Here is a 20,898-nt window from a genome sequence, read left to right as displayed (position 1 = left end):
AATAAAATATTTACAAATTAGAACAGCTATTACTACTGAAGTGAACTGAGTCTAAGCTTGCGCTGTATCAACCACGAGAATGCACAAGCGCAGGTCACCTCACTTGCCAACCTTAGTTGCTACTGCCATCTAGCGAAGATTCTGACAAATTACACTTTTCATCCTCTCAATCGGTAATGCGGGGGACACATTTCCCTGGCTTTTACATTTGACGCAAAACTACCGAACGTTGGAAAAATCTAATACAGAACCGTTTCTTTTTTTTTTTTTAAGTATCGAAAAAGTGCTGAAGTTTTGGTATACCGTGCAACATAACGTCAGACACATACCTATTCCAATCCATTGCTCAACTTAGCAGAGAATGCACATTTCAGAGCGCCTCAGAGACAAATAGAATAATAACACATAAATACACATTTCAAATAATAGATAGGACATTGAGAAAAAACAAAACAAAAGACGAAATATCAACTCGCGACCTGCGTGGTGCGCACAGAACAGCCTACCGTATTATTTATTTAGACATTGGCAGATGAGAAAATTTTCAGTTACGCTGACCTATAAAACGCTATTCCAAAAGCAAAATCAGACATGTTATTCATCGTTAGAAAGCTTATACTCTCACCTACGGAATAAATGAGTTGTCAATCAAGCCAAATTGTACTAAAAAGGGCGACAACACCGTAAGCAACAGGTGTGGTATTACGCACAGCTATCTTTGAAGGTAGCCTACCCAGGAATCACAAATGTGCGTATATTTCACAAACGGATTGTCCAAGACAATATATGACCACTCAGTCGCAAAAGGGACATCTCTACGCGTAAAATCAATGGTAAGATTGTATATTTATTCAATGTTAAGTCCCAGATATTGACTGTAGAATGACATGGTATAATTCTAAAAAATTTTGTCTCGTTTATTTCGTTATTCAGTGAGCAGCGTTTTCACTGCTGTATTGGCATATTTTAGGGCTAATGTCGGGTTTATCTTGTTGCTACGGAATATTACATTACATTACAGGCATTTGGCAGACGCTCTTATCCAGAGCGACGTACAACAAAGTGTATAATCATAATCAGGAACAAGTGAGTCAAAAACCATAGAGAGTAGTACCGTTCCAAGTGCAGGGAACAACCGCATAGTTCAACTTGGACCCTGTAGGTTACACTGATTAACACTAACACAAACAAGAACAGCAACAACGCAGTCTATGCAAAAATACAAGCAATAGTTAAAACGAGTGCATTAACTAAGTGACCTACGAAACAGCTACCTAGTTACAACCCTAAGCTTACAGTCAATTTAGAGATTAAATTGAGAATACGATTTCTCTCAGCATAATGACGGATTTAAAGACTAAACGAACTCACCCGATATTGTCTTCAAATGGATCCATGCCAAAGAAAAGTAATGATTCATCCTCTCAAAGCTTTTACTAACAAACTTTTAGTAGTAAAAAATATCAACTCGCCATCCATGCTACCTGCTTCCTACGCTCAGAGTACTGTATTATTTATTTAGACATTGGCAGAGTACAGCATAAATTGCGTCTTTTGTTTATATTCAATGTTAGTAATTGCAGCGAGAAACTGCAGCTGTGGACACAAGATAGTGTGTTATGTTATGATAGCAACGGAACGAAGCGGACTATATATATATAGGCTATATTGACCTTCATTGTTTTATTATACCAGCGTGTTTTCGCGCGTTTGTAGAGAAACTCAAATACTATCAATAAAAATGGTTTAGCTGTATCTCAGCATAATGGCGGATGGGGATGGGACTATATGAAAACAATTGTCAACCGTCAACCACGTTTTGGCAATGTTCCAACACTCTCGTCATCACTGCTGCATCACAAAAACACTACAGTGTGCAATATCCACATTATATAATACCACTAACCTATTTAAAGACACTCAATTTCAAAAATAACGTGTAACCGAAATATTTTGAGCAGTAATACTTACATAGCAATATGACATTTTATCTGTGTTCAGTAGTATAGAGACAGAGATAGTAAATCAATGACAAAGTCCTATCCGCTTCTGTTTTGCGTCAGAAAACGATGTCAGATAGGTCTATAAGCAAAGACATGGCTTCGCCATGCCCCGAAGTCCTCAATAATAATAGTACTCTCCAAGAAATTATGAAAATCGTTGACAACGTTTCGTTAGGTGCAGCGTCTTTTAATGCTGCCCCAGATGCGCAAGTGAATGCGATGATAAGAACATTTTCCGTTACGCTGAACGATAAAACGCTATTCCAAAAGCAAAATCAGACATGTTATACATCGTTAGAAAGCTTAAACTCTCACCTACTGAATAAATGAATTGTCAATCAAGCCAGGCTGTAGTAAAAAGGGCCGTAAACAACAGGTGTGGTGTTACGCACAGCTATTTTTGAAGGTAGCCTACCCAGGCATCAGAGATGCGCGTATATTTCACAAACGGATTGTCCAAAACAATATATGACCACTCAGTCTCAAAAGGGACACCTCTACGCGTAAATCCAATGGCGAGGTTGTATATTTATTCAATACTTAGTCCCAGATATTGACTGTAGAATGACATGGTATCATTATTTAAAACGTGTTCTTGTTTATTTCGTTACTCAGTGAGCAGCGTTTTCACTGCCGAATTGACATATCTTAGGGCTAATGTCGGGTTTATCTTGTTGCTACGGAATACGATTTCTCTCAGCATAATGCCGGATTCAAAGACTAAACGAACTCACCCGATATTGTCTTCAAATGGATCCATGCCAAAGAAAAGTAATGATTCATCCTCTCAAAAAGCTTTTACGAACAAACTTTTAGTAGCAAAAAACGAAATACCAACTCGCCATCCATGCTACCTACGCGCAGAGTACCGTATTATTTATTCAGACACTGGCAGACTACAGCATAAATTGCGTCTTTTCTTTATACTCAATATTAATAATTGCAGCGAGAAACTGCAGCTGTAGACACAAGATAGTTTATGTTATGGTAGCAACAGAACGAAGCGGACTATATATGTATTGCCATCATTGTTTTATTATACCAGCGTGTTTTCGGGCGTGTGCACAGAAACTCCACCAATAAAATGGTTTAGCTATTTCTCAGCATAATGACAGATTTAAAGACTAAACGAACTCACCTGATACTGCCTTCAAATGGATCCATGCTCAAGAATAGTAATTATTGATCCTCTCAAAAAGCTTTTACTAACAAACTTTTGGTAGCCTAGCATGTACTCTGGCTGGCACTGTCTTCCATTGCTTCCCCGACGTTCAGACCCTCCCCTCACTGATAAAAACTAGACCCTACGGTGTCGGATTACTTGCGTCGCCATGGATGTCGCTTGCCGAAAAGAAGTTTACTAGATGTCGTAACACTTAGATTTGGAGCTCCAGCTCTTCCGCACCCCTACTAATAATAAAGTCCAAATGGCGGGCAAACAAAATGGCAGACATAGGTGCTCCCAATGGCAAAGTTGTAGAGCACATTCAGATTCATTGGTCCAATAAATTTTGTATTGATCGTAGTGGGAGTTATGACCTTTTAAACATGACCCTTTTGTTATAGCGCCACCATCTGGCCGACATAGGTGATTTGTAGTGCCTGAGTAGTGCGGGGCCATAGGAACCCACCCACCAAATTTGGTTGGTGTACAACTTATGGTTGCTGAGCCTCAGACATTTTAGCGGAGAAAGCTTCCATGCCCCAACGAAAAAGTCAAAATGGCGGGCAAACAATATGGCGGACATAGGTGGTGCCAATAGCAAAATTGTAGAGCACGTTCAGATGCATAGGTCGATGAAGTTTTGTGTTGATCTAACCTACGGTGTGGGAGTTATGGCCTTTTACGCATAACCCTTTGTTATAGCGCCACCATCTGGCCGACATAGGTGATTTTTAGTGCCTGCCAAATTTGACTTATGGTTGCTGAGCCTCAGACACTTTTAGCGGAGAAAAATAATAAGAATAATAATAATCCTAACAAATACAATAGGGTTCCACCAGCTTCGCTGTTTGGACCCCTAATAATAAAAATTTTTATGTCTAGACCTTGAAGTGTTACACAAAGCACATGTGAAGGGGGCAATACAAATAATGATGATGACACCAGCAATAATATATTGAGGGGGAAATTAAACATATTGTAAACTACACCCTAATATGATTGCAGGGCCATGTTAATACTAGCTGATATATTGAGACGCAAACGTGCACATGTACAGACACTACCCCATTCACCTGCAATATTCCCACTTAAAAGTGTTATTATGTATGGGCAAGGCAACAACCGGGACGTGAAAACCAATAATGAAGTCAAATAGGAAAAATGCAACTACTGATCTTTTAACTGAAATAATGACAGAATACCTTGATGACATCAATATAAAATAGGAACCTGTTTGTAATAAAATTATAAAGACTTAAGCCGCGTTTCCACCGCAGGAACTATACCCCGGAACTAGGAACCTTTTGAGGAACTCAGTGCGTTTCCACCGCAGGAACTAGGGTCTAAATTTAGTTCTGGGGGCTTTGTTTTACCCCCCAAAACGTTCCTGCTCGGGGGGTAGTACTTTCCGAAAGTACAGGAACCTTTTGGGTGGAGCTTGCAGCGCTGAACATTTCTGATTGGTCGAGTACTCGTAGCATTTGCGTTGTATTTATTTTCCGCCATTACCCGCCATGTTTGAAAATATGCAGCGGCAAACCAATTTATTTTCATAATAACTTCAAATCAAACTTGTATGTTATGCGGCGCAGTAGCCTACTTTTGGTTATAGCCTGTCAACGTCTTGGAATTATAACGTGTGCTCTTCTGTTCTTTTCTTGCTTTAGTATTCGTTTTATAAAATGCTAAGCATTCGTGCTGGGACAGCATATTACGTAGGCTACCAAAACATTCAAACGGATTAATTCGGTTGCTGAATATTTTCTTCCGGATTTTCTTTGTTAGCCCGTTGTAATTGACTCAAAATGTTTGATACAGTTATGTGAGGTATGCGGTAGTTCTGCATAATTAACATTGGTGATACAGTACAAGCAAACTGGAAATCACCTTCCGCACTTTTTATCCGGGTAAAATAACAGGTTAATTCTAGTAAACTTCCCTTTAGCTTTTTCAGACTGCCGTAATTTTACTCAATTTTACTGCCATTTTTCAATTCCACGAAAAGACCAGGAAGACTATGGACTAATTTATGGTGCATGGTTCGCATCTGGAGGGCACACTTCGCTGCTCGGCTAGCAGTAACTTCGAAGGAAAGCAAACGGTGGCTGTACCACTACTAATTTACATTTTCACGCAAGTCCGAGTTTTCGTTCTATTCTTGTCATTTTGCGATTAGCCTATATGGAATTGACGACGAGAAAGTAATAAAACAGCAAATTGTTTACAACGTGTGCATGTTTTCTGCTGTTAATGAATGTGTTTGAGAGGATATATGAAAATCAATAAATACAAAAGTAACCATATATAGTCATTGTTGGTAACCCGTTGTGTATAAGTGGAATAAACCCCTCCGGGCTGTCCCGGTTATTAGAAAATAATGTAGGCTACTTCGGTGGTAGTATGGGATTACAGAAGAAATCATATGACAGATGGACCGACGACAACGTCAGTGGGCTAATTTGCCTAATCTTCGCGGTACTTTAGACCCCGGTGGAAACGCAGACAACCATTGGCTGAAGGAACCTTTTAGTTCCAGGTAAAGTAGTTCCTGGGACTGAAAGTTCCGGGTAATTTTGGTGGAAACGCGGCTTTACCGAAGCGTAGGTACCACAAAATAACCGCAAAATGCCTCGCGTGCATTTAGTATTTGAACTTGTACTGTTGATACTGTCATTCATTCATTCAGGATGGAACAGCGCCACGACATCGTGTGGCCGAAAATATATTACATCCGTAGTGTTAAGAACTACTATTGAGAATGAATGTGAAAAGTTAAGGGATGTTAAGCTTAACTATTCAAGGGTCCCGAGACCCGGGTTCAATCCCAGGCAGTGGTACTTCCGGCTTGGTCAGACATTCCTACGAACACAATTGGCAGTGTTCGTGGGTGGGAAGCCAGTGAGGGTGAGTCCTGATCGTTGCATTAGCAACTCCTACTGGTTGGTCGGGGCGCCTGTTCAGCAGGGAGGGGATCTGGGGGAGACAGTGTGAACCTCCGCACGTGTTACGCTCTCTCAGTGAAACTCCTCGCTGTCAGATGAAAAGAAGCGGCTGGCGACTCCACATGTATCAGAAGAGGCATGTGGTAGTCTACACCCTCCCCAGACCAACAGAGGATAGCGCATCGACCAGGACCATGACACACATGGTGAACTGGTATAATGACTAAATTGGCAGAAAAATGGGGAGAAATTGGCAAAAAAAGAACATTTTAGGGTCCAATGGTTTAATATAGAAATACTGGAAAAGAGAGAGGGAAACAGATAAGATCTGGATGCTTGGCACCTCCCCCTCTTCGCGTCTGTACTTCCCGCTCCCGTCTGCTGTCTGTCCTGGCCCCTCGCTGGTGGAATGACCTCCCCGTGACGGTCAGAACAGCAGAGAATCTCACCACTTTCAAACGCAGACTGAAGACTCATCTCTTCAGGCTGCACCTCTCCCCAGCCCTCCCTAGCCTATAGTTCAGCTCACTGTACCTAGTTAGGATAATGATTATGTTAGTGTATCTGGCAGGATTGTTTTTTGTTTGATTAGGTGTGATTCCAGTGCTAGTTTGTACTTGGTAGGAGTCTTGCTTGCTGAACAAGCTTATTCTACAGGGTTGGAGTCCTGATCGATGTGGTCACTTCTGGCACTACGATCCTTACTTCACTCTAGTGTTTCTTTTGCACCTCTACATCATGAACCTATGCACTTGTTGTACGTCGCTCTGGATAAGAGCGTCTGCTAAATGCCTATAATGTAATGTAATGTAATAAGCCAAAACATTAAACAATTGATTAAATAATAGAGACTGATAAGCCAGACCTTGCCAAAGTGTTACTCACTTCCAGTTTAAGGACCACAAAATGAAAAGAAAACCAGCTAAACAGACACAACCAAGGAAAAACCACCAAAATAAAAAGAGAAAAACTATTCTTTTCCAAGGCTCTGAAACCAAACGCAACACAAGACTTTTAAGACTCTTAAATACCTTACCCAGCATGGCTTGGGGATGTTTGCCCTGATTGGGTGATGCCAAGTTAAGGTGTAGAAGGGAAGGGGGGTCGGACTAATTTATGACAAGGACTGGCCTACCTAAAGATTGCATTTAAACTTAAAGAGGACATGGGAAAGGGAAATGTTAGGCACATAGCTATGCAGGGTCTCTGACCCCCGATATGGTGTCCTGTGTCTTCTGGTTTGTCTCTTCTGAGGAGGACCCATAGACTGCATAGATTAGGGTATCAGTGGATTTTAAATTGCCCCAATCACATTTTCTTTGGTGCTTGTGACGGGGAGGCCAGGCCACATTCTCTAAGGCCATAATCTAAACTCTACATATCCTACAGGGTAATACTTAGAAATGTTTTTGTTAACCTAACCGTGTTTGTGATAAAGCCTTGCTGTCCGATTGATGTGGTCATAGCCTATGAGCTAGATTTTCCACAATGCCAAGTTTCTCGTCTGGAGGAAACCAGGCACCGGTCATCACCTGGCCAATACCATCTCTACGGTGAAGCATGGTGGTGCCAGCATCATGCTGTGGGAATGTTTTTCAGCCGCAGGAACTGGGAGACTTGTCAGAATTGAGGGAAAGATGAACAGAGCAAAGTACAGAGAGATCCTTGATGACAACCTGTGCCAGAGCGCTCAGGACCTCAGACAGGGGCGAAGGTTCACCTTCCAAAAGGACAATGACCCTAAGCACACAGCCAAGACAACGCAGAAGTGACAGTCTGTGAATGTCCTTGAGTGGCCCAGCCAGAGCCCGGACTTGAACTTGATCGAACATCTCTGGAGAGACCTGAAAATAGCTGTGCAGCAACGCTCCCCATCCAACCTGACAGAGCTTGAGAGGATCTGCAGAGAAGAATAGGAGAAATACCCCAAATACAGGTGTGCCAAGCTTGTAGCATCATACCCAATAAAAATCGAGGCTGTAATTGCTGCCAAAGGTGCCTCAACAAAGTACTGAGTAAAGGGTCTGAATGCTTATGTAAATGTGATATTTAAGTTTTTTATTTTTAATAAATTTTAAAAAATTTCTAAAAACCTGTTTTCACTTTGTCATTATGGGGTATTGTGTTGATGAGAATAAAATGAATTTATTCCATTTTATAATAAGGCTGTAATGTGACAAAATGTGGAAAAAGTGAAGGGGTCTCAATACTTTCCAAAGGCACTGTAAATATGTTAGTGTTTGAGGTGGCTCGCTAGAATTTGTTCGAAAGGTCAATGGAAACTTAGTTATCAAGTTAATTCCATATGCAGTTCCCGTTTGCATACACCTGTCATCCCGCTGTACAGGTTGGCTTGATGTGAGAGTAGTTGTTGCAAGTAAAGTGAACGACTTTCTTCTCAAACTCACTGCTCCACCAGTAGAACAAACAATCCCACTTTGAATGAGGAAAAGCCTCTCTCTCGGTCACCTCTCAAATTTGGTAGCCCAAAGATTTGTGTTACTACTTCGGTAGCTGAGTGATTAGTAAAAAAGCTACAATGTGGCCTCTTACTGTAACTCTGTTAGTTCGTAATGTTAGTAATCTTTGCATCTCACATAGCAAAGGAAAGAGACTTACGAAGAATTTGAAGTTCCAGACACTGTCTGTGCATTGCGGGACGCAGCAATGATTGTTATTTATGTTCTCCCTTTTTTGGAACAGATTTTTCCTAATTTATTGAATTAATAAACGATAAATATTATTCAATATAATACCTTTTGCTATTTTTAAAATTTGTATGTCTTATTAAAAATGAGAAATTTTCCTGCCCTGTTTCTGAATAGACCACCCAGTAACCGGAAGTAAACAAGCCTGTTTTCCGCTTTTGTGATGTCACAACGTGTATAGAGCCTATCGAAGTAAGTGGCGACGTTCGTTCAATATCATAGAGTTCAGCGAACCAAACTTAGCTGCGTAGCCCCGAAAGTAAGCTTGTACTGTGCATGTCTTCATTGTTGAGGGCAAAACATTGAGCTCCCCATCAAAGTGAATGGGGAACATCAGACTTTTGAAGGTAAAATAAAACTTCCCCGATGGTATTTTGAAACTCGATTAACAACCGTTAGGTTTCATATGAAAAGCAGATTGCAAACATTTGCATTATGTAATAAAATATGCACAATTTAATAAATATTTTCCCAAGACTTCTGGACCAAAACAACCATTGTTTTAGAAACTGAAACAAGAAAATTTACGATCACAAAAAATGGACCAATGAGGTTTTCTTTGGTTGTTAAATCAGCTTGGATTTCTACACTGAATCCAATGGGCAGCAAGCTCTTTTGCCCTCAACAGTTGTGAACATGCACAGTAGAGGCCATTTCCCAATACTTCCTAGGCTTCACTGCCTGGCCAGTCCTACCCCCCTCTCCAGTTCCTATGTACGCCCTTCGTCATTTATTTTCCAAAACCATTTTTTTTAGCACAAACCACGCCCCGTAGTTGCAACATTGGTCAACAATATTTAGCATAAACCACGACCTGTAGTTGCACTGGTGAGAGCGCTGATTGGTTAAATTTGGCTCGTGTAGTGGTGCCGAGTTTGGTCTTTTTAATTTACAGCACTATGTATAGTTTAATGCATGCTGGCTGGCTATAATTTCTTGGATCTCTGCCATGATTTGATTTGATTTGACTGTCAACTGTATTTGAAGATGTATTGCCAGTCCACCAGAGTCTTGTTGATTTGATTTGCTGCAAATGACATGCCATGGATGTGCACATTAGATTCAATCCATGTATATTAAAGCGTTTAACAACATAGCACAGCATAGGAAATTTATTTTAGAATATTTTATCAGGCGAATCATTTTTACTCTTATTTATATATATATATATATATATATATATATATATATATATATATATACTGTATACAAGCACAGCGTATAATAAAAATATATGTTTTTTTATTTGTTATTTTATCCCCCCCCCACCCCCCCTCGTACATCCTTACTTGTTAAAGTGAAATGAATATTAGAACCAGCATGCTTATATCTGACCAGGTATTAACTTAATTTTGTTTTTTTTTCTTTCCTCCACATTTTAATTTTTTTTTCATTGACTCATTTATTTATTAATATTTCTTTAAAAACATAAACAGGGCGCGGTCAGCGCCCTCATCGTGTTGACCAATGGAATAGATTCTGAACGTTCGTTGCAACTACAGGGCGTGGTTTGCGCTAAAGTGCTTTGGGGAAAAAATGACACATACGCATTGCTAAGTAGCTAATAAGTTGCCATATAACAATAGTCGCTTTCTGGCAACCGCCACTCAAGTTTCCATACTAGCCCGCCTGCACGTGACAATCATTGTAGTTTCAATAAAGCAACTTGTTAGGAACTTATTTTTTAAAGCACATAACTGCTTCAAAATTCACGGTTGATATATTAATGGGTGTAATTTATCTGGTAGAACTAAATGTAAAACTGTTCGACATACGTTAACCACAGACCTTATGGCGGAAGAAACTTCCAGGGTGGGCTACGAAACGTCATTGCTGTAACACTCTATATGCATGTCTATGACTGGCCCAGAGGCTGACACTTCTCTAACAATCCAAAGCAAGAACATCACATATTGGTCAGGCGGCACATAACCAATAGCATTACTATTATTAGAGATAGCATTAAGTAGATAAGCTTTAGTTTATAAATTAAAAAAGGGGTTGCCTGTTTTTCTTTCAACTGACTATAGGCAAGTTCCCAACCCACTACAGATGAAAACTGCACTTAGCTACCAATATCATGAAAGCCAGATGGCTGTATCACTGTATCTAGCCTATATAACTGCGCTATGTTAATATTTCCAAACTTAATACTGCACCTCTATTCACAAAAATGCATAGCTATATGTAACGTGTTGAAGCTAAGATATAAGTGAAGCTGCTGGACCAGCAAAGCTGCTGGAACCCTATTGTTTTTCTTCTGATTTTTATTATTAGGGGTCCGAACACCACTGTTTATCCTCAGATTTTTACTGTTATTATTATTATTATTATTTAATTTTTTCTCCCGGGTTTCAGCATAAAAGCTTATAACGTCTGTTTGGACTAGAGAGAACTGATGAAAATTGGTTAGACTGTTTAGGCTATGATTGCTATTAAAATGACACCGATAGGCCAGTTTTTGGCACTATAGTTATCAATAGAATATTCAATATTTAAATGGTCTTAAATTTTTGAACCGATTATTGTAGAAGGAAGGAGCTAGTGTCCTTAGATTTCTCCCCTCATGCTGAACAAAAAAGGCACCTGAACCATTAAAATCTATCGTTAGATTTTTTGCTATTTTGAATTTTCTGAAATATGCTTAAACGGTGACTACTCTGAAGGCTACTGACCGATTTTGCTTAAATTAGAGAGGGAAACCAAGTAAATTTGATACAATATTATATTGTTTCTAAGAATGCGCTCTGCCCTCCCCTTCACAAGCATCAAAGCAAATGTGAATGGGGCCGTTCAATATCCCCATATACCCTAATCTAGGCAGAACTCACCTCTGGCAGAGTTTGTCTCACAAAGACACAGGACACCATTTCCTCTTTAAGTTTGACTGCAATCTTTAGGTAGGCCAGTCCTTTTCATAAGTTAGTCTGACCCCCCTTGCCTTCTCTCCTACACCTTAACTCGCCATCACCCAATCAGGGCAAACACCCTCAAGCTATGCTGGGTAAGGTATTTAAGCTAGTAACAGGAAAAAGTTGTATTGTTGCTGTTGGTTTCACAGCCTTAAAGAAGAAGAGTTTTTCTCTCTTCGTTTTGGTGGTGGTTCCTTGGTTGTAAGTTTTCAGCTGGTTTCCTTTTACCCTGTGGCACTTAAACTGGAAGTAGGTGATGCTTTGGCAAGGTCTGGCTTATCATTCTCTATTATTTAATCAATTGTTTAATGTTTTGGTGTATGTCTTCTGTTTTGTAATTTACAAGTAGTGAGCCTTCATTCAATAAATAATATATGACTACAACGCATTAATCTAATTGACTGCTTTGTAGTAAATTCAATTAATTAATCTTAAAACCTGATACAAAGCTTGTTTTGACTTGTTGGTTGATTCCACCAGTTTTCTGTAGACTGGCCTACCAATGAATTTGGCGATTTAATCGATAATTCTAATTTTAAAGTAATTATCTTGAAGATTTTCATTAAAATAAATGTCTGTTAAGTCACTATCTATCGCCGAATTAGGTAACACAATGGTGATTGAGCCTATTATTATATAAATTTATATTATTATTATTATAATAATTTATGATTAAAGAACTGGGTGTCTGTGGTGACATTCCCGGGAAAAAATCACAAGGGGTGCACAGTTAGTGACACGTTTTCCATCACCCATCAGTGGTTGGTCCGCCAGAGAGGGTAGGCGGAGCTAACACAACAGGTTCACTCTTCAACTCACTTGTGTGTGAGCGGCATACGGTTTTTTTTTCCCAGTGTCTGCTAGCTTTACAATAACAGTGAGGGGGGGGGGGGGGGGGGGAGAGTCATATTATTTGTTGATGTAGATTTCGTATTACATTTGATGACAATGTAACGTTACTAAATTACATAGCTATTTGCACAACTAACGCTAGCTACCGGACCATGTCAAGAAAGGCAACAATAGTTTAGACACTGTTGCGCACAGTAGCCATCTCTCATATGAGAGACATTGCATTAGCTAGCTAGCTAATGTAATTAACATAATCTAAGGTCAGCTAACAATTAGAAAAAATGCTAGTTAACGCTACCGACCTTGCAAACTGTCTCTCGAATGCAACACTACCTTGTTGCAACGTTGCAATGTAGCTAACTAAAGGCCAGTTCAGATCAATGATTTGCAACGAGACTGGATGCAACTTGCTAAATTCCGAGACGTCTGATTGTAAACGTTCTAAATCTGCACTTGGCGATTTGACAATGTGAGTCTTTGAGACCCCAGTCAATGGCTTCAGACGCTCTGCAACTAACCAGTTCACACCGCTGCAATTTTATCTGCAACATTCTAAAACCGTTTTGTCTCGTTGCGAATCACTGATCTGAACTCGCGTTAAAGTTACCGTTATTTACATTGCCATCAAGTTCATCAATATATTATAATGATCGGAATAACGCCGTCTTTACACAGAGCATTAACCCTGGGTATATAGGTGGAGCAGAGCCGGATCTGATTTCTGTGTAAAGATGTCAAACCGGAGAAAACTGGATTAGTGTTGTTATTATTTTATTACGCTTCCTCATATGTTCCTTCAGCCTTGATGTCCTTTTTTGATGAAATATCCTTTGTTTTTGTTTTATTCTTCTTGTTCTGATTGCTAATTTAACACCCAGCTCAGCTTTATTCTCGAACAGTTTAGCTAGTAAAACCAGAAACACCAGGGGTAACATTTGCAAGGCAGTTGTTTCAAAAATATCACACAACAATCATTCACGAGAAACACAATGTTCATTGTGCACGAGATACATAATTGCACGAGCCACAGCGAATCCAGCAAATTCTTCTCTGCAGTGTAAAGATGTTCATACCGGGCAAAAGGTGGATAAAGAACGTCTGTGGAAATTGATCATCACTAACTCTACCGCAGGTCTGCTAGAGCATTTTAACCCGGATCGGCAGTGTAAAGACAGCTTACGTTAGCCTAATGTTAGACAATGAATGAGTATGTACATAACGTTACTTTTATAACAACCATTTTTTATTCAGTAAATAGTAAGTGTTATAGTTGGCATGGCCCTGATACCAACTGACTGACGTCACACAGGCGACACCGGTTGGATCTCTAGGAAGTGAGATCCAGAAACACACCTGCAATTACTGCTTCTTGCCATTGGTACCGCCAAAGAGAACGAAACGGAGATCTTCGAGATTGTAATTTTAAACACTATTAAATGAAATCAAATCAAATATATTTTAAATGTAGGTTAAGTGAGGGGTTCTAGCATGCAATATCGGTTGTGTTCAGTATTCAGAGTGCTGAACATTTTAACAAGGGCATTGACTGTTGGAACTGCTGGATTCAGAAAATAACCTAAACCTTTTGTTTTTTTTTTTACCAAGGTTGCAAAAAGACATGGTAATATGTTAGACTACATACTTTTGTTGTTCCTAAGTTTATTAAAAGATGATTTGAGATGTGTTCAATGCTTATTAGGTTACTGCAAAGTAATAAATTATAGCCAAGATGTATTGTTCCTATAATCTCCTGACCACTGCTAATCCTAGTGTATGTTAATAATAGGCTAATACAAAAATATTATTGTACCTTTATTTTTGTTCTTGTAACAAACTTTATATCTGTCATTTACAAGAAATTATATTGCCATTAAAGTACCAGTAACTCCATTTTAAGAGTCTGGAACTTCACTGGAGTGGTTTGCTATCTGCTAACTCAAACAAATAAACATGTAACAAGGGCAGAATTGGACCCGTTACTTTTGCATTGACATGTTTCTCTTTATTTTGTCTAATTGGCCAGATAGCCCCAGCATTCTGCAGTAGCCTACTGAAAGTCATAGGACATTCAGGCAAAGTTTCAGACAACTGTGGTGCATGTTGGCATTTAGCTTGCTCCCAAGAATAAAATATATTTTTAGCTTTGCATTTAAACAGATATTACCTGATGAGAGAGGACGGAGGCCTGAATTGTTCAACTGGTTTTTGTTAGTGGCAAGTCTGTACAGTGCATTTCAGAAGACCTAACCTAAGCCATGATCATGTAGGGTCACACGACATGGCCAAAATTATGACATCCAACATTTAATCCAAAATTATGGGCATTAATATGGAGTTGATCTACCCTTTGCTACTATAACAACCTCTACCGTTCTGTGAATATACTAGATGTTACATTACATCACATTTTGGCAGATGCTTTTATCCAAAGTGACGTACAATAAGTACATACCTAAGGTCATACTTTCACTTTGCATTTTCACATAGTGCATGAGTGGAACCTTAGCACATGCTTTATTGGAACTTTGCTTATCGGCAAATGCTTTGCATAAAAGACACTGCAGTGGTGATAAAGGGCACTATATTATTATAAATAGTTTATGATTCAATTTTATATTTTTGTCATTCTCCTCCTTGTGAACTCTCTGTTGTGATCAGGAGGTTTACTGCTGATAAGCAGTCTGGCAGCCAATTGCGGGTCTGAGCACAGAAAGGAAAAAAAGTGGTTTGATTGTTTCAAAGTGAATTTAGTTTGTGTGATAACTAACCATTATGAACACATTTTGTACATAGAAGCTCTCCAAAAGGACAGCATTTGATTGAAATACAGGGCTTAGTTGAAAAGAGAGAATGGGTATTTGCTTTGTGGGGTTCCTGAGGGTACCACCCTCAATCGATTTAGCATCTGGAAGTTGAAAATGGCTGGGGAAAAAAGATACACAATATCCCAATTTGGAGAGGTTTGGTGCTATTCGGAGAGGTTTTTGTGAGATTTGGGCCCACCTTTGGGAAAACGCATGTCAGATTTTCCTGCTTTGTTCAATCCACTCCAAATCCACTTTTTCCTGGTGTTGTATATTATCCAAGGGTACAATTGGAAAAAGAAATATGGTTTTGTCCAGTTTCAGGAGTACATATAATCACTAAATACAAAACGTTTTTGGATTTCTTTGTTGTTTTTCAGAATAAATATGTTCTGTATGTTTACGGAGTGAAAATACTTCCACAGGATCAGGGCATTATCATTACAATTGAGTTATTTTCTAGAACATTTGTTGCATGAAAAAATGAATATTTCATCTGGTAACAGTTGAATAAATGCTGAAGCAACCACACTAACTAGAATGTAAAGTTTATGAATAAACTTGCAATATTCATTTTTGCATGAATTATGTTCTCTTACATGCTTATTAGGGGCCAAGCAGCACCATAGGGGCCAAGCAGCACCATAGCAGCATAGTCTATGGGAGTCTATGGCAGCCCCTAGAACCACTTAGTGATATTTTATGAATTTTGGCACACCGATAGAGGACAGTCCACCAAATTTGGGGTCAGTAAATTTACCCCTCTAGCACCACCAATAGGCCAAATTTGAACTTAAACTTTTGAACCATTTGGCCCAGGGCTGAGATTGTTATGTACTGTAGATCTGAGTAAATTAACTCCTTACCCAGACACTTCATGGGGACTGGCCCAAAATAAGGAACACTAGAGCACACATTGCTCAGGGCACAAGACACAGTTTTAATGAACAAGGTGGGACTGACGTTTCATACGGGCAGGACGTACATACGTAGTAATTGTTTGTATGAGGCTAGATGGAGAACAGGGCGAGGTAACCTGAATGTAGAAACGTGGCGTTTGCCGATAAGAAGGTTTTGTACGGTAGCCAAGTGAAGAAATATAGTTAGTAGAAATGGCACAGCGGTGAACTGGTGTAACTTTTTAATAAAATGAATACATTTGCCGTCATGAAATGCATATGGGTGGCCGTGAGTGAGTTTTGGTAAAGCAAATATAGGCGTAAGAAAACGTTAGTGTAAAAGAGGAAATTATCTGCCTGAGGGCGAGGCGGGATTCAAGCCTTCAACCGGAGGTTTACCAGTCTGTGACTTTGTTAGGGCAGCACCATGACATAGCTATGCAATGCATGAAATATCATTAGCAAACCTGTTTGTGGTTTTAAAGAAGAACACAGGCCAGTAAGCACAGAAGAGCTCCCGTTGAATCCATATGGCTTTGCAATATTGTAGCCGATTAATAATTGAACGTGCAGACGGTACGTCATAATGCAGTGTATATGTTCGGTGAACGGCGGGTAGCAAAAGCAATAATTGAGAAGTAGTAGACAATTATTAGTGAGGGTAAAAGCAGGTTAAAGAAACACGCTCCTAGCTGGGCTTGAACCTACGACCCTGTGTTCCCAAGACTGTTACCTTGCCCACTAGGCCACAGGCGGACTAGGTGTTTGTACTGAAAATGTTTCAGAGTAAAAAGGTATGGGTATTTTGTGTGTGTATGCAAGTTTTTGATTGGCTCGTGTCGGTGAAGATTTGGCTGGTGTCGGTAAAATGTCCAATGGGGAGACATGTTATTAGTGGGATAGGCGGCAGGAAAAATAAGAATGAGAAGAAGAAGAAGAAGAAGATAGAGAAGAAGAAGAAGGAGAAAACGCAAAATCCCCTTAGTTTGGGGCTTTATTGTGGGGACATGTGAAGTTGTTTATGAAATCTGTCTGTTGAAATGGGGTCAGAATGTACAGAATTTAATGTTTTTAAGGGCTGAGTGTCTGTGGCTGTTGTGGTTATTTCTGTGGGGAACCCTGAAAAGTGCCAAACTCTCGGTGCTGTATAGGTATGGGGCATGCCCCCGCCAAGGCGTAACTTGGCGGGATGGCATACCTGCCATCCCAATGGGTAGTGTTGCAATTAATGAAATATTTTATTTTGTATTCTTTATCTGAACAGGTATGGCAGAAAACCTTGACATTGCTAGAGTTAGAGCAGTAAACACAATGACTGGTAGCCAGGAGGGTTTAGTCTCAGGGTTTCTCACAACACTGCGAACTACTTTATCTTTTACGTTGCAAGGCCTTCTGAAGCATACAAGCAGAGGATCAGATCAACACATTTTTATAGAGGATCACTGAATATTAGGCTAATGTTTCAGAATGATGTTCTTCACTTTCCCAACAAACGGATTAAATTGTGGAAAAGAAAATATGGTGGGGGGGGGCGGGGTGCACTTTGGCTTTATGGAGAGGAAGGACTTCCTGTCAGTATGTCAAGCACACATCAGCAACATTATATAATCTCTGAAGAAATCTGTTCTGCATTTGGCAGATATTGTCTTCAAATTGAGTATCAGTACTAGAGTTGCATCTCAATAGCAAGAACTGACCTATGTTAAGTTTGACGGGGGTAGTTACTGCTGTCTGCTGTTAGCAAGGTGTTTCTGCTAAGGGGTTTATGGAAAATGGTAGATTCAAATTTACTGTTTGCATCCTTGAAAATAGTCAGGTCTAAAAAGTTAATAGAGCTCTCGCTGTATTCCTCAGTAAAGCACAACTGACAGTGGAATTGACATACCTCAAAAACTCTGTAAGTTCATCTACAGTTCTATCCCAAATGAGTAGTATGTAATCTACAGTACCTATGACACAAGGAAATTTTGAAAAGAAAGGGGTTTGCAAAGTTAAATAAATCTCTCTTCCCAATGACCCATAAATAAATTAGCATAGTTAGGTGCAAAAGCTGCACCCACTGCAGTACCCTGAGTCTGTAGGTTGAATTTGCCATTGTATTGGAAATAATTCCAGTTAAGAGGAATCTTAGTTAGGGAAGTAAGAAAATCGGAAGGAGGCAGTAAACCTTGACTATTGTTATTATACCTGAAATGACGTCCATCTGTTCTGCCCGTGTATTGATTACATCTGTAGTGTCAATCTTGCCATAAGCTCAATTCCATGAGCCCAAACTCAGCCCGTAATTAAAACGAAATTGCGCCGTTTTATACCACAGAAAAGTCAGCTGATGGCAATGACATTTCCCGGCATAGTCAAAGCAAAGTCTGCGGTTTGTATCTTTAAATACGTACAGCCACGTAAACATGAGATTCTGCAACGCAACAAATTAGTAGAAAAAACATTACTAGAGAAATATCGGATATATTTGGCTTTCACTTTAAATGATAGCAGTGTGACCGGGGAGTGTGATCAGTAATGTGAATCCACCGACACTGAAGTGGATTTATTTAGCACATCTACAAAGATTCCTATAGCAAATATAGTTAATAATTAAATTATAAACACATAATTATATAAAATAATGTGTTATATATCTTATCTATGACCCAGCCTGCTGTACAAAAACAATGCTATTGCTTTAGATTGCTACATTGTTACCAACATTGCATTATCACTCGACTTTGATATTCAACGCTGTCGCTTATAAAATGTATAAACACGTAACCGATAAGAACGCATGGCCAAAGTGGAGTTATTAACAGACAAAGAAACATTGTAATTCTGTTTATCAAACTCAGCAAATGTTTGGTCTCCCATTTAATTTATTTTGTCTGCTTCTCTCTGAAATCGAAGAGCCATTTTTCCATGATTTCAAGGTTGATGCCTAGTTTGCTTTGTCGGATACAGAAAGCTTGATGGACATAGCAACAGTAAACAAGAGTGCAAGGCTTAGTGAAGGGTGAATTGGGGATGGCGTTGGATTTGAAAATAGTGCTGGTCAGTCGCAAATGTCAGAGCCATTTTCTGATCCCACTCAGTCACTGTCTATAATGGGGACAGAAAGGGGGGAGAAAACAGAGGGAAAGGCATAGAGAGAGCGATGGGAGGATAAAGGTAGGCGTGGGAGTGTCAAAAATGGCATGGCTTACCATGAGATTGTTTGGTGCAGGTCGTTCTTTGGGAAGTTTTTTCATGCTGTTAACAAACAAAAAAAGTTCCTTTACATGAAAGCAGGCAAACACATACACATAGGTATACACACTGGCATGTATGTATTCATGCACACACATTTACTTATCCAGATGACTGGATGTTAATTTCTTATATGTAGAATCCAATTTCATTTTGTATCCTTGTTTCTGTATGAGCACTGTGGACTCCTTTTGTCTTGGACTTAAAGATAAACCACTTTGCGCCCCCTAGAGGGCACGACGCAGGTGTCCAGAGATTGCTCAACATTCTGTGCTCCTGTAACCAAACTATAAATGATAATAACAAACTGTGTTCTCGCTTTATTAATAAACTATACAACCATGTTAAATCTTGAGTTTTTTAAGTTCCACGATTGTTGGGTAGGTTGTCCATTTAACAGGATAGGACTGGACAATAGCAGTTCACAAAAATGTTTTTTCACTACCAAACATTTGTATTACATCATAGCAACAAGATAAAGCCAACAATAACCAGAAGGTATACCAATACAGTGGTGCAAAATGCTGCTCACTGAATAGTGAAATAAACAAGAGGAATTTTTGTATAATTATACCACGCCATTCTACTATCAATATCTACAACTAACTATGGAATAAATATATAATCTTTCAATTGGTATTACACAGTTTCAATGATTCAGTAGTCATTTATTGTCTTGAACAATCCATATGAGAAGTAAAACAAAAGTAGAAAGGAGGGGTAGGCATTTACACCAGCCATGTGCAAAACCCCACTTACTTTTTATGACATGATAACTCCTTCAGTTTGTTGTTTTGATCCATAACTCTTTTATCCAGTAGAGGACAGGATAAGCTTTCCCAACTTTGTAAGGCTTGTTTCATTTGAATTTTATAAGACGGAGAGCCTTGCGCAAACAGTAAGAATGATTTCTTCACAGCGTTGCGCCGTCAACCATAACATTACACAGAAATATAAAAACACTTGTTGAGGTGTAATTGCTTTTTATTCCATTTTTGGAATATTTTACTGATTTTGCCAACTCGTCAGCATGGCTAAAGCAAATGATCTGAGAAGTGGGGCAGAAGAGGAGTAAGAATAAAGTATAGCGAGCAGTTACGGCCCCAGTCGTAAGTTTGTGGTTACATTTGTTTCTTTTGCATGTGTTTCTTTGTTCCGGTTGTCATTTAACTGGCTGTTCCCATAACCGGTTGCTCGGCTTGAAAACCTTTTTTTTGCCACCTACCAGCAGAAACTAGCTCTTCGAACACACAGTTGTTGTGTTGTGTATAGTAATTGCTTAATTTGACTTTGGGTATTTGACCCTGATGTTTGTTCGATTCTCGCCTAGCCCCTCTGCTTTGTTTGCTGATTTTATCGTGTGTATGACTCATTCCCTT

At 39.4% G+C, this 20,898-nt stretch overlaps 1 protein-coding gene across 4 annotated transcripts in view; it reads right to left on the bottom strand.

Moving 5' to 3' along the window:
* The window catches only part of map2k5 (mitogen-activated protein kinase kinase 5), a 244,373-nt gene that overhangs the window by 16,634 nt on the left and 206,841 nt on the right, over positions 1–20,898 (bottom strand). For all 4 annotated transcript variants that reach the window (XR_004765388.1, XM_035419104.1, XM_035419102.1 and 1 more), the window contains one exon: positions 19,477–19,522. Coding sequence is in view for 3 of the 4 variants with exons in the window: in XM_035419104.1 (XP_035274995.1) it covers positions 19,477–19,522 (46 nt within the window). In the remaining variant the exon portion in view is untranslated. The remainder of the gene's footprint in view (positions 1–19,476; positions 19,523–20,898) is intronic.

The sequence above is a fragment of the Anguilla anguilla genome, chromosome 5 (genome assembly GCF_013347855.1).
Source record: "Anguilla anguilla isolate fAngAng1 chromosome 5, fAngAng1.pri, whole genome shotgun sequence".
In the NCBI taxonomy this organism is placed as follows: Eukaryota; Metazoa; Chordata; class Actinopteri; order Anguilliformes; family Anguillidae; genus Anguilla; species Anguilla anguilla.
This window is presented reverse-complemented; position numbering and strand designations above follow the sequence as displayed.